The sequence below is a fragment of the Cornus florida genome, unplaced genomic scaffold (genome assembly GCF_030987335.1).
Source record: "Cornus florida cultivar Cherokee Brave unplaced genomic scaffold, ASM3098733v1 CherokeeBrave_3.0.0_Hap2_Chr05, whole genome shotgun sequence".
NCBI classification, from domain to species: domain Eukaryota; kingdom Viridiplantae; phylum Streptophyta; class Magnoliopsida; order Cornales; family Cornaceae; genus Cornus; species Cornus florida.
The window spans coordinates 92,495,438-92,508,956 of record NW_026775575.1 but is presented as its reverse complement, the minus strand read 5'-3'; the positions used below and the strand labels follow the sequence as shown (position 1 = coordinate 92,508,956).

The following is a 13,519-nucleotide window of genomic DNA, read 5'->3' as shown; positions in this document are numbered from 1 at the left end:
GTAGGCAAGGGATATTACTAGAAAATTGGACAACTTTTGAATGCAAATTTCATATAATGTGTTGGTCAAATTAGACATTATGGAAAAATTTATTAATTTTTGACGACTTAAAGTCCCAATATTAAAATCTGCAGAGCTGTCAGTTAGAGAGAGATGATGATGATTCAACTAACACCAACCCTGCAAGGTCAACATGCAGTTCACCTGAAAAACTTCACAAGCAAAATCTTTTACTTCTGTTTTCTTGAACCAAGAAACAAACATAATAGTGAACCTAAGTCAAGCCCAATGCTAAACTGTCAAAGCCCATGCATGCCACTGTCCATTGGCTACATACTTAACGTGTATCAAAATAGCAAGTTTGGTGTGTTAGCTCATCTCCTCCTCCCCTTTTCTTGATCTCTCTCATCTCATATCTCACACATTCACATCCCCCCCTCTGTCTCTCACTCAATGGAATTGCCGGTAAAAGCACCGCGTTCCAGTGGCCGGAAAGTTTCATATAGAATAGAAACCAAAAATTTGTGCTCCACATTCCAGAGCCAGTTTGATGAGTTGAATTGGCTTTGGCTTTATTGTGGCAAGACACCAAAACAAGCTTCCAGGTTCATTCTAAGGGATGTGAATTGTGAAGCTAAGCCCGGAGAGATCACCGCGATTGCCGGCCCTAGTGGGGCTGGTAAAACAACATTGCTAGACATTCTTGCAGGGACAATATCACCGGGTAAAGTGTCCGGTCAGGTCCTCGTTAATGACCGGCCTATGGACGGTGAATCCTTTCGGAGAATATCAGGGTATGTCACCCAAGAAGATGCTCTGTTCCCACTACTAACCGTTGAAGAAACACTCATCTATAGTGCTCTTCTGAGGCTACCTGGTGGGATGAATTTGAAAGAGGCTGCTAAGAGAGCAAGAGTGTTGATGCAGGAGCTCGGATTGGATCAGGTGGCAGGTTCAAGGATCGGTGAGGAAGGATCCAACGGTGGCATTTCCGGTGGGGAGAGGCGTAGGGTTTCGATTGGAGTTGAATTAGTCCATGACCCGGATGTTGTTTTGATTGATGAACCAACTTCCGGGTTGGATTCAGCATCAGCACTTCATGTGGTGTCATTGCTCAAATCAATGGCTGTTCATCAAGTTAAGACAATTGTGCTAACCATTCATCAACCCGGTTTTCGGATCCTCGAGCTGTTGGATCGGCTTGTTCTGCTCTCCAATGGATTTGTCCTTCATAATGGTTCCTTGAAACTTCTTGAAGAGAGGCTCAAGTTTGCTGGTCATTCCCTTCCTCCCCACATCAATGTGCTCGAATTCGCCATTGATGTCACAGGAAGCTTGATCATACAAACTTCAGAAACTCTCAACAACCAGTTTTTACTCAAGAACAATGAAGAAGATCACAGAATTGAAGACAAGCATGTCTCCTACAAAAATTCTCCATTGGAGGAGGTCCTAGTACTAGGTCAAAGATTCTGCAAAAATGTATTCAGAACTAAGCAACTTTTCGCTACGAGGATTATACAAGCAACAGTAGCTGGATTAATCCTTGGAACCATTTTCATGAATGTTGGTGATGATAAAGGGCAGGTGGCTTTACAAACCCGGACCGGGTTCTTCGCTTTCAGCCTCACCTTCTTGCTATCTTCCACAACCGAAGGCCTGCCCATATTCCTGCAAGAGAGAAGAATCCTAATGAGGGAGATCTCAAGAGGAGCTTACAGAGTATCTTCTTATGTTATGGCAAACACCCTTGTTTTCTTACCTTTTCTATTGATGGTTAGTCTTCTCTACACCACACCAGTTTACTGGCTAGTTGGTCTGAGGCGCGATTTCGATGGCTACCTCTACTTTGCTCTGGTGGTTTGGATGGTTGTCTTGATGTCGAATTCATTCACTGCGTGTTTCAGTGCTCTGGTGCCAAACTTCATCATGGGGACATCAGTGATTGCCGGGTTGATGGGTTCTTTCTTCCTGTTTTCCGGGTACTTCATATCGTCGTCAAACATTCCCAATTACTGGATTTTCATGCATTACTTGAGCTTGTTCAAGTACCCATTTGAGTGTTTCATGATAAATGAATATGGGGGTGAAGGGAGGAGAAGATGTATACAAGTTGAAGGAGGTGATTGCAAGTTGTATGGTGAAGGGTTCTTGAGGCAGCAAGATCTCAAGGATTCACAGAAATGGAGCAATTTAGCTGTGATGTTGGGCTTCATCATTGGTTACAGAGTGCTCTGCTTTCTGATATTATGGTATAGATGTTACAGAATCAGAAACTAGATTTTCCCTTTTCTTTGCTTAGCCAAAAGCAGAAGAATTATTTTATTCATGTTTTAACCTTGATGCATTCTAATTTCTGAACTGTTTTCTCTGCTCCCTGTGATACACTATGTAATTTAAATCATATAGCAGATTTTGCTTTTGATACACAATGTAATTTAAATCTTTAGGTCCAGCAAGACATCAATTTATTGGCAGTTCCTTATAAACTGGGTGAAACATTACTTCAATATTATATATTATACAATACATTTTTTTTTTTTTCCTATAGAATATACAGTATATATATGCGTGCGTGCGTGTATAATATATCAAGAAAAAAATTATTTTCTTGTGCTTTTCTTTTGGACAGGTTTTACTTTCACTTGAGTACTGATACCAGCATATAAGGCAACTGTCACTCCTCAGTGGCCACTGCTAGTTTCCTTCTCCTCTATGATGCCATGTTCCCCCAACCCTGCAACATTTTGCTTTCTATGCTATACCTTCAGAAATGAAATTGTTTTTTTTTTTTTTCTTTCAAAATATAAAATCATCTATCTAAAGCATGATCCTGTAAACAAATGGGAAAAAAGTGAAATATGAAGTACATTTTGGCTACTATTAATGTGAATTCATCTTAGTTTGGTATTATACAGAATTTTTACAAAACGGTAGTAAATCTAATCTTATACTAATGTTTGTTTTAGCCATCTCCAACAAACAAGCTAGGAACACAAAGCAGTTCAAAGTATAAACCAATTCGACATACAAAGGCTATGGACAAAACAGATCACCGCAATACAGATCAATAACAGAGAAGATACGCGCTACATCCAAAACTGCATGCATTATTACTTGGTTGGAGCCTCCATAGGGAAAGCCAGACCCCAAAATCAAGATACCCTCATATCTAATAGGAGCTACAGGATAACATTGATAAACATGCCATACAATTATCACAGATGAAACACAGTGGCCATTTCAATTGAACAAACAGGAATAACACAACTTGGTAAAGAGGATTCTCAATTTCAGACATTGCAGTTTCTCAGGAATAACATAATTGCCAGATGGATGTGAAAATCAAGAACTATACACAGATATGCACATATCTTTTAAACAGTGCAAAAAAAATAAATAGATTGTGAATATTACCCAAAAAGTAAAAGGGCAAGCAACCCTGTTAAATATCTCCTTTTGGGAATCATTGAGGATTACAGAATGCTTCTCAAAAAGCCATGGGAATATAGAATGCAGCATATTATGCAAGGGGAAACAAGTTTTGCTGACTACCCAGCAAATGAAGACCATACTATTACAGGTTGTGTCTGAATCCTTGACAATAGGTCCCAATGGCCTCTGCCATCTTCTTGCAGCAGATGATGGGAGCAACAACTTGTACCTAGTTTTTGGATTGTTTCTATCTATTTCACCAAAAAAAATGAAAAATATATAATATTGATGAATACTAATACACACATATGTCATTAATTGAAAGGGATAGATGATAATTTTCCATGACCTCCTATGTTTTATATTAATTCAAACTCTATTAAACAGAAAAATTATTCCTTTACTGAACTTTGCAAAGTAATACACTCTCCTTCATAGCGCACGTCAGCCAGCTTCAAAATCATTTGAGATATGAAATCCATAGGTGATTTTGTAATGATTAAGCTTTGCATGCATAAACTATGCGTATATAATCAGGTAGTTTCCAGTGTCAATTATATTGTACCATTCTGTAAAGGGATCATTTTCTGCACAATTCCGTTATCTTGAATGCAACAATTAACAATAATGACAGCTGGAACAACAAATGATATGGGGAAAAAATGAATTCATTTTACAAAAACATTGAAGTGATCTTACACAACCAGCTTGAGTGTTGCACTCCAGTAGAGATGATAGATTTGCTCGAGAAACCTCTCTGCGGAACACAATGATGCCAATCATGAAATTTCATAGGATGTCGGACGCGCCCACACAAAGTAAATTAAATTATTAATTGAAAAATTGCAAAGATAAAAAGAGAAATAGATATTTTACCATGGGACTAGTCAAGCACTTCGGTCATATATTGAAGTGAAGGTCATAGTAGCACGTGACCCAGTCGTGTTCTCGGGTGATGAGATATTATCCTGTTTGCCTGAGCTACCAGATAATGTGTCCGATGTATTCTTATTTTTTCTGAGACCCATTAAATCAGACATTAGGCCTGGTCTTGATATCTTCTGCTTGTCCACATCCATCTCACCTGTAAGCATCTTCACCACAGTAGACATCGACGGCCGGAGCTTTGCCATTTCTTGGGTGCAAAGGAGACCAATCTTCAAGAATCTTAAAGCCTCATTGTCATCAAAATCCCCTTCCAATGACATGTCCACCATCGCCAGCAGCTCTCCTTGCTTGTGCAGTTCCCACATCTGCAAAATGTATATGCTATTTAACAAGGTTTTCAATAAAACTTTTTTAGAGAGAGAGGACACAAAAAGATATATAATTTATTATTATAGGCCACAACAAAGGAATGATGGCTTCTAATAACACATTGGAGTACAAAATGCAATTTGGTCGAATATAATGAAACTTCTTGTGTCAATTGGTATTCTAGCCATTTCTTCCAGTAAAGAAATTTGTTTCGTAAGGCATGTGTTCCACTGCCCCTTACGTAAAAAGCTAATTTTCATTTAACCAGTATTACCTACCAACCAACTTTCACAAACTTGTAGTCAACTCTAAGATTGTTCCAATGATAAGTAACAGGACGAGCACATAATTCTCCAGAGTCAACATTCTGACAACATAACAAAACAACTAAACTAACTCATCTTCATTATAACTTTATTAGCAAACAAAAAGTTTACATTATAATAAGGAACTCAGCTCAAATGACAACAAGGCTAGAAGTGAAATTTATGATTCAATTCCTTCCGGTCCATATGAAATTTGAAATGCTTCTGATTTCAGAAAACAGCTTCATACCCATCTTACAAATATAAATGTTTTATAAATTTAAGTGAACATGCTATTCAAGAGAAGGTTAACATGGGTGCAGACTCGGGAAGCATCTTCAAATTTTTAACTTTTACTTGTTTTTATCATCTTTTTTCCATAAATTTGTATATTTCCTTTATTTTTGTTAATTCCAATATTTCCTCCAAAATCGATTTTACACCATCAAATTACTATTTTGCTAATTCTCTAATACTTTCCATAATTATCCTCCTTATATATTTTTTAATCTTTCTCCCAAATGATTATAGATGGTTTGAAACAACGAAGGAAGATTAGTTTGCATAGATGATAAGAGACAGAGGTTGACCAAAACTAACATGGGATGGATTTATTATAAAAGATTTTAAAAAGTTAAATATAATAGGAGAAATGACTTGAAACATAAAAGAACGAAGAAAGAAAATTCATGTGCCAGATCCCATTCAAATAAGATTACAACAAATATGATGATGTCGATGAGTACTTTCTTTTGGAGTTTCATTTATTTTTTGTTAATTATGCTTTATTGTTTTCATGTTTTCAATATTTATCCTATACACTGTTCGTATGCTGTGCATTGCACAAGTCAACAACAGGTGCTACCAAGAAAATGGGAAGATTGTTGGAAGCATCATCGAGAGAATGCTGCTGAAAATGTTGTTATTACATTAAAATATTCCAATGGTCATACTAATGTGACAATCCAAGAATAGGTTACATTCCACAAGGGGTTACTCCTGACCTACTGTGCATGTTCCATATGAAGCACTTTTCTATTTATCTGTTCTACAGAAAAGTCAAGAGCATAATTTATTCATAGAAATTCAGGGAAACGAAACTATAAGTTCAAGAATACCACACCCTTTCAAGAAGACATTGTTCTTCAAAAGGTAACCGCTTGTTTGTGTTGCATCTCCCACTGACAATTTCCAAGAGGAGAACACCAAAACTGTAAATATCTGCTTTCCTCGTCAACTGGCCTCGTAGCGCATACTCAGGAGCCAAATAACCACTACAATAATAAAGATAGGCATCGAATTTTAAAATTACTGAAAGAAATGAGGTAAGTTTACACACACGCACCCCAAGAGAGAGAGAGAGAGAGAGAACAATAGTGAATTGCTTGCATGCATATTTGCAGCACCTAGGTAGCCGAGCTTTATTCCTTTTTAATAATATAATATCAAAAATGTCTTGGAAGACAACGAGTTGAAATGCAAGATGTAACACAGTGTCTCTAATTTGGAGGCAGCATGTTTAATGGGTCCAATTATGAACTGGCTAGATTGAGCCACTTAAATAGATTTAAGACTCTGATAAAGTGGATGCGTTCTTCATATTCAAGATATTAGTCATCAACTGAATGGACAAAACCTTAGAAGATACCCTCATGAAAAAGCAACAGCTTTAGAAAAGAGAACCATTTATTCTAAAAAATTATCAAAGTTGAGATGGTTGAGGTAAATTGATAGGGTTGACATAGGTAGTAGACCTCTTAGGTGGAACCATTAATTGGTTCATCCTATCTGACTAGTGCCTGCGGAGCACATGCCTAAAACACTATATGGCATTATGGCCCATACTAAACAATAGTTCATAACATTAGTTCAGAATAAGATTTTTGGGGTGTCATTCCAAACAATATGTTTCATGTCACATATTTGAGACTCGGGTGTCATTCCAAACAATATGTTTCATCTCAGATATTTAAGACTCACTGAATAGATTATAATCATGATTTCCCCTGAAAATTTGTTAAAATTATTTCTATGATGAAAGACAGTATAATTGGAATGTATAGGCTTACATAGTTCCTGCAACACGTGTACTTATGTGAGTCTGGTTGTCCGGGAAAAACTTTGCGAGACCGAAATCTGAAATCTTGGGTGTGAGGTCTTGGTCAAGGAGGACATTGCTTGCTTTAATGTCTCTATGAACAATATGTGGCCGAACCTCCTCATGAAGAAATGCAAGCCCCCGAGCAACCCCAGTGCAAATTTTACACCGCATTTTCCAGCTAAACTGAATGCTACTGTGGCTTCCTCCTAAAAGTAAAGATAACTAAATGTATTCTGGAAAATTAAATGATTAAGCTTAAATATAGAAGAGGGACTTTGAATTACCATGAAGAATTTGATCGAGGCTATTGTTTTCTAGATAGCCATATACCAAAATTCTGTGACTCCCTTCCATACAACAACCATACAATTTCACTAGATTTTCATGCTCTACATTTGAGATCACATTAACCTCTGTTAAGAACTCCCGTGACCCCTGCCTTGACTCAGCAGAAAGCACCTTTAAAGCAACCACAGTGCCATCTTTGAGCTTTCCCTGACAATTGGAAAAATAGTTCAATAATATATACTTGAACAGCATGACCGAGATTCCATTGATGCAGATAAAAACTTACAATTACCTTGTAGACAGAACCAAAACCACCCTTCCCAATTTTATTAGCTGGACTAAAATCTTCAGTTGCTATTCGCATTTCTTCATAAGTGTACACTATAACATTCTGAATGCCTGAAACCTCTGTAGCATACTAAACCTTGTTAGAAGCTTTTATGCACATATAAAGCCTACTATAGTAGCATTCATGTTGCCTAGATATGCATGCAAACTAAAAAAAATGTTTATGCTTCAAAGAATGTAAAGAAGGTTGGGGTTACATGATATCAGAAACTTGCTTGGTTTTAAACAACATTTAGGTTGAAGTGGGAGCTGAGACTGTCTAGCCATGTACCTTCTTTGATATCTATCGTTTGTTTAGTTGGGTAAGCTACCTTCTTTCTGAAACAGAAAGTAAAACAAGTCATGAGAGAAGTCTGCTACTTTTCACCAATACCATGGATCACATCAAACCCCTGCCCAGCCAAGTTAAACCATTAGACATGAACATGTTGAATGTAAGTTCACTAAAAGGAGTTCCAAATTATTTTATTTGCAACAGAATAAAAAAATCTAGTCAAAAGAAAGAAAAAAAAACTGTACCCATGTACTAATGATAATAACATAATAATAGTTACAACTTGCCGGGGGAAATAAAACCGTAATAATTGTTATAAATTAAAACATTGGCAGTAGCAACAACTACAATACTAGTATAAGAAGTTGTTAATTTTGTTACAATATTGGTTTGACAACTTTCTGTTTTGGATTCGAGACCATTTATTATTTGTTTATCTGACATAATAAGGAAAGAAAAACAATTCCTCTCCACTTTGTGCAATGGGACTGGTCCAAAATATTTCTTAATAATATCTTCTAGATGCACTATATTTACATGTTTCCTGAATTAATAATCCAACATTTCAGGAAGAAAGACAGTTTTAGTTAGCATGAAAAGTTTATTCATGAGCAGAACTTAACGTTTGTTCTTGTACCCCGAGAAATGGCATATATCAACATATTGAAAGAAAGCAAGTATGTACAAGGAGGTGTTAATATCCTCGACAAGAAAAAAGAAAATACCGTTAAGTACAAGAAGAGACGTGAAAGATGGAAAGGAAAGGTACTTTATTAGATCAAATGGCTGAAAATTCCTGGCAGGAGAAGAAATTACTTTGACAACCATTGAAGAACTTTCCATTTTAACTTGATTCTAGTAAAAGCCAAAAGCCAATTAGAGTGTAAATTCCTCACGATATGGCATTCCTTACACATAAGCTTAGCCTATTGAAGTTCAAATACAGCAAATGTATTGAAAGCTAAAGATCCCATTTACATATAATCTCATCAGTATTGTCAAATTGAGAGGCTTTTGACAACATCCCATAAGAAATCATCAAAAAGATGTTCTAAATTAACCCTCCAACACCCACCCACACTAAAAAAGAAAGAAAGGATAAGATTAAAAATTACAATCATAGGATGTTTTGTATTTATATTCCATTGCGACTTAATGAAAAGAGCAGTCTAGAAGTACCAACTTATAGAATCAAGAGGCTACATCGGACACAAATCACTCCGAGCCAATTCCTTGGTCTTTTGATAGACAAAGTTCTACTTTGAGGGGGTGTTTGGAAACACATTATCTTCAAAATGTCCAGCTTTACGAGGACAAACTGAAAATTTCCCTCTTATCCTGGCAAACTAGGGGACTTGAGAGCTGAGTGCTCTACCAACTAGGCCACTCGGTGATGGCGGAAAAATTCATTTCTTAATTCTAAAAATATGAGAAATAAAAAGTTTTATTGGCAAAATCAGCAGCGATTCAAGTTGATTCATATTAGAAGAATTACACATATTGGTGATGGAGCATCACTTCAATTGTTCATTTTACCCCCTCCACATCTTGATCCAAAAGGAACCAAATTGATATAGAAATGACAACAACAAACAGCAAACAGAACAAAGATTGCAAATTCTAGAATTAATCTAAAATGATATGAGGGTTGTCCATGAGTTTAATGGATTCTGCTATACTTGCAATAACAAAATTGAACCTTTGGTTTGTTGTTCCAAGAAAGCAGCAAATCTGAAACTAAATTGCAAAAAATACAAGAAAAAATAAACAAAAAAAAAAGAAAGAAGCTGAAATTACAAAAATCTAAAACATACCCCGTGAAAATCACTCTCCAAGTATTTCAGGACTCTGATCTCGCAATTAACAAAATAACAGAACACGAGAGAGTTTGAAGAATGAAGAAACCCAAATGTGAAAGTTCACCTTGTACGGTATGTATCTGCAGCAAATATCTAGAGAGAGAGATCCGATTGTAGAGAGAGAAGTGAGGGGTTGCCCGTTGACGAGGAATTTGAGTATGGAAATTAATGCAGTTGCCGATTTGCTGCAGGTCTTCAGTCTTACACGCCGGTCTTAACACGCGGCGGGTTCGATTGAACTGCATTGCTGATATTTACCCCCAAAAACATAACGGTGGGGACCGCTAGTCCGTGAACAACCAACCATTGCACTGTAAAAATTGGACTGGTTCGATCTATGGTCATTAGGGCTTCCTAAAAGGATCTACTAAATTCATGGAGCGCCGCTTATAAATGAAATTCTTTGTCTGCTCTATGTGAAATAAAACCGCATTAAATCTCTATTTGATAGTACATCAACAGATCGGTTTTTGTCTTCGACCCAATAACAAGAATTTTTCTTTTTTTTACTACAATGTCAACGACGACTCTTCTTGTCAGTAATATAAGAGGGCGTGTTTATATCAACGGAAATGGCATTATGGCACAATAATTGATATCAATAACGATGGATGGGAACTTTTATAATTTTTATTAAATTAATTAATTAAAATAAATCATATATGGATGAATTGCATGACCCAAAAAATGCGACTGATGCGGCAATGGGTAATTTAAGTAGTGGCGCAACTTGAACTAGAATCAAATTCAATAAGGGTTCAGGTAAAATTTTTACTGGGAACAATTAATTTTATAATTAAGATTGAAATTAGAATCCAATATTTTATATGTGGGGTTGGATTTGTAACTTCAACTGGTCGAGTTATATTCCTACTCATATTTTGTATTATATAGAAAAGAATAGACTTTACCAATTAGGTTAGGAATCGTTAATTTCTATAATGGATGAGATTCTTTATATATACATATGATCTCTACGTATAGATTATATATAGTTAGCTAATCATCTTGACCAAAAATACAGGATGATGGTTTTATGAAATCCTTCGGTTAGAAAATTCTCTTCATAAAGTATGAAACCATAATTAAAGTGATGGAGTGAAATCGACAATGATGCAGCAACTTTTAATTGGCATAGTGAAGATTTGGTATACAAATTTATCCCAACCCAATCTATATGCTAGAATTTTTTTTTTTTCTTTTAATTTTCTTAAGTACATGATAGAAGTTGAAAGAGATGAAAAAAGAAAATAAAAGAAAAAGAAAACAAAAAGAGAGTGATGGCAGCAAAAATTTCCCATTTTTATTCTTATTTATAACTATAAATCACTTTAACATGTAGCCTTCAAAAAAGGAAGAAAAAAATTATATATATATTGTGTGTGTGTGTATATATATATATATATATATTGAAAAGAGAAAAGTTATTTAGAATTCTACGTATGATTAAATTTTGAATAAAAGTTCATAAATCTTTGAACTCTTCAAACTTTAAAGTCAAATAGTAATTTTTCCTGCAACTCATCAATCTTTTTGTTCTTTCTTGTTGAATCTTTTTTCAACAATATATTTTTTAATAAAATTCTGTGAAATTTTGCTCAGCGTTATTTTTTAATTTTTTTAGTAGAAAACTAACGAAGAAGATGATTCAGAAAGAGAGAGACAAAAGTTTGTAATGAAATTCAGAAATGGAAATAATTTAAATAATGGACAATATAGGAATTTTGTATTTATTACTTAAAAGTGTATATCTTGCGGGAAGTCAAGCAGGAAACAGGCTTTGGTCAATAGGTTTCTAAATCACTTAAACTTTTTAAAAGTTCATTTATAAAGAATTTACCAAATGCTCTTTATTATTGAAAAAAGACTTTCTAGACTTAATACCCGTTTTGTGCCTAGCCAAACAGTCCATCTTCTTATTGTGAAACCTTGATTGTCTTTTCTCCTTTAAAAAATTTATTTTTGTTTGTTGGTTCAGAAATTTCTTTTTCCTGCCCCAAGTTGTAAGCATTATTGGCTCTTTTGAGTTGTGGCAGGGAAAGAGTTTTAACTTGTACATTTGTGGGAATATTTTGGCAGCACATCATGTGGTGCTTTTACATTTGACATGTTGACAAATTAATTAAATAAATAAATAAGTAAATACAAAACATTTTAAAGATGTGCTTACATGGTTGTATCTTCTAATAGAGGCACTTTGTTGACAATGAGTTTCAATTACTATATTTTGAGAGATGGGTGAATATTTTATACATGATGGGTGTTCATAGGCGGAGAAGAGATGAATAATGATGAAATAAATTTATTTTTTCAAGTCACTCTATAGCAAATTAGAATTCGCCATTGATGTCACAGGAAGCTTGATCATACAAACTTCAGACACTCCCAACAACCAGTCTTTACTCAAGAAACAATGAAGAAGATCACAGAATTGAAGACAAGCTTGTCTCCTACAAAAACTCTCCTTTGGAGGAGGTCTTGGTACCAGGACAAAGTTTCTGCAAAAATGTATTCAGAACTTAGCAACTTTTCGCGACGAGGATTATACAAGCCACAGTAGCTGGATAATACTTGGAACCATATTCATGAATGTTGGTGATGACAAATGGGCAGGTGGCTTTACAAAACCGGACCGGGTTCTTCGCTTTCAGCCTCACCTTCTTGCTATCTTCCACAACCGAAGGCCTGCCCATATTCCTGCAAGAGAGAAGAATCCTAATGAGGGAGATCTCAAGAGGAGCTTACAGAGTATGTTCTTATGTTATGGCAAACACCCTTGTCTTCTTACCTTTTCTATTGATGGTTAATCTTCTCTACACTACACCAGTTTACCGGCTAGTTGGTCTGAGGCGCGATTTCAATGGCTTCCTCTACTTTGCTCTGGTGGTTTGGATGGTTGTCCTGATGTCGAATTCATTCACGGCGTGTTTCAGAGCTCTGGTGCCAAACTTCGTCATGGGGACATCAGTGTCGCCAGGTTGATGGGTTCTTTCTTCCTGTTTTCCGGGTACTTCATGTCGTCGTCAAACATTCCCAATTACTGGATTTTCATGCATTACTTGAGCTTGTTCAAGTACCCATTTGAGTGTTTCATGATAAATGAATATGGGGTGAAGGGAGGAGAAGATGTATACAAGTTGAAGGAGGTGATTGCAAGTTGCACGGTGAAGGGTTCTTGAGGCAGCAAGATCTCAAGGATTCACAGAAATGGAGCAATTTATCTGTGATGTTGGGCTTCATCACTGGTTACAGAGTGATCTGTTTTCTGATTTTATCGTATAGATGTTACAGAATCAGAAACTAGATTTTCTCTTTTCTTTGCTTAGCCAAAAGAAGAAGAATTATTTTATTCGTGTTTTAACCTTGATGCATTCTAATTTCTTAACTGTTTTCTCTGCTCTCTATGATACACTACGTAATTTAAATCATATAGCAGGTTTTGCTTTTGATACACAATGTAATTTAAATCCTTAGGTCCGGCAAGACATCAATTTATTGGCAGTTACTTATAAACTGGGTGAAACATTACTTCAATATTATATATTATACAATGCTTATTTATTTATTTATATATGTATCAAGAAAAAAATTATTTTCTTGTGCTTTCCTTTTGGACAGGTTTTACTTTCACTTGAGTACTGATACCAGCATA

The 13,519-nt window shown here is 35.7% G+C and overlaps 2 protein-coding genes and 1 pseudogene across 9 annotated transcripts; 2 read left to right on the top strand and 1 right to left on the bottom strand.

The window, feature by feature from the left end:
* Window positions 1–453: 453 nt before the first annotated feature.
* LOC132307642 (ABC transporter G family member 10) lies at window positions 454–2,420 on the top strand. Its single transcript, XM_059805454.1, has one exon. It carries the CDS (start codon window positions 454–456, stop codon window positions 2,278–2,280), a length of 1,827 nt encoding a protein of 608 aa, XP_059661437.1. The 3' UTR covers window positions 2,281–2,420.
* LOC132307643 (cold-responsive protein kinase 1-like) lies at window positions 2,404–10,348 on the bottom strand. 8 transcript variants are annotated; one of them, XR_009482286.1, is made up of 9 exons: window positions 9,932–10,348; window positions 8,006–8,126; window positions 7,673–7,794; window positions 7,383–7,593; window positions 7,067–7,304; window positions 6,121–6,271; window positions 4,312–4,688; window positions 4,135–4,192; window positions 2,404–2,737 (listed from the first exon to the last, which is right to left on the bottom strand). XR_009482286.1 is itself a non-coding variant. In XM_059805456.1 (8 exons), the coding sequence occupies exons 2-7, from the start codon at window positions 8,076–8,078 to the stop codon at window positions 4,323–4,325; spliced, it is 1,161 nt and encodes a 386-aa protein (XP_059661439.1). In that variant the 5' UTR covers window positions 8,079–8,126; window positions 9,823–10,348; the 3' UTR covers window positions 4,036–4,192; window positions 4,312–4,322. The 8 variants fall into 8 exon arrangements, 6 of the variants coding, with proteins under 6 accessions (XP_059661439.1, XP_059661438.1, XP_059661441.1 ...); XR_009482285.1 differs by lacking the exon at window positions 2,404–2,737 and adding an exon at window positions 3,263–3,686; XM_059805456.1 differs by lacking the exon at window positions 2,404–2,737 and having other exon boundaries at window positions 4,036–4,192; window positions 9,823–10,348.
* On the top strand, window positions 8,654–13,171 carry LOC132309718 (ABC transporter G family member 10-like; annotated as a pseudogene).
* Window positions 13,172–13,519: the final 348 nt, after the last annotated feature.

What these genes read in the sequence shown, in the direction of transcription:
- LOC132307642 (XM_059805454.1), top strand. Translation starts at nt 454, where the DNA reads ATGGAATTGCCGGTAAAAGCACCGCGTTCCAGTGGCCGGAAAGTTTCA.
- LOC132307643 (XM_059805456.1), bottom strand. Translation starts at nt 8,078, where the DNA reads ATGACTTGTTTTACTTTCTGTTTCAGAAAGAAGGTAGCTTACCCAACT. An exon ending in AACGATAGATATCAAAGAAG is followed by an intron (nt 7,795 to 8,005) that starts GTACATGGCTAG and finishes AGTATGCTACAG; the next exon opens with AGGTTTCAGGCATTCAGAAT. An exon ending in ACACGTGTTGCAGGAACTAT is followed by an intron (nt 6,272 to 7,066) that starts GTAAGCCTATAC and finishes TTATTATTGTAG; the next exon opens with TGGTTATTTGGCTCCTGAGT.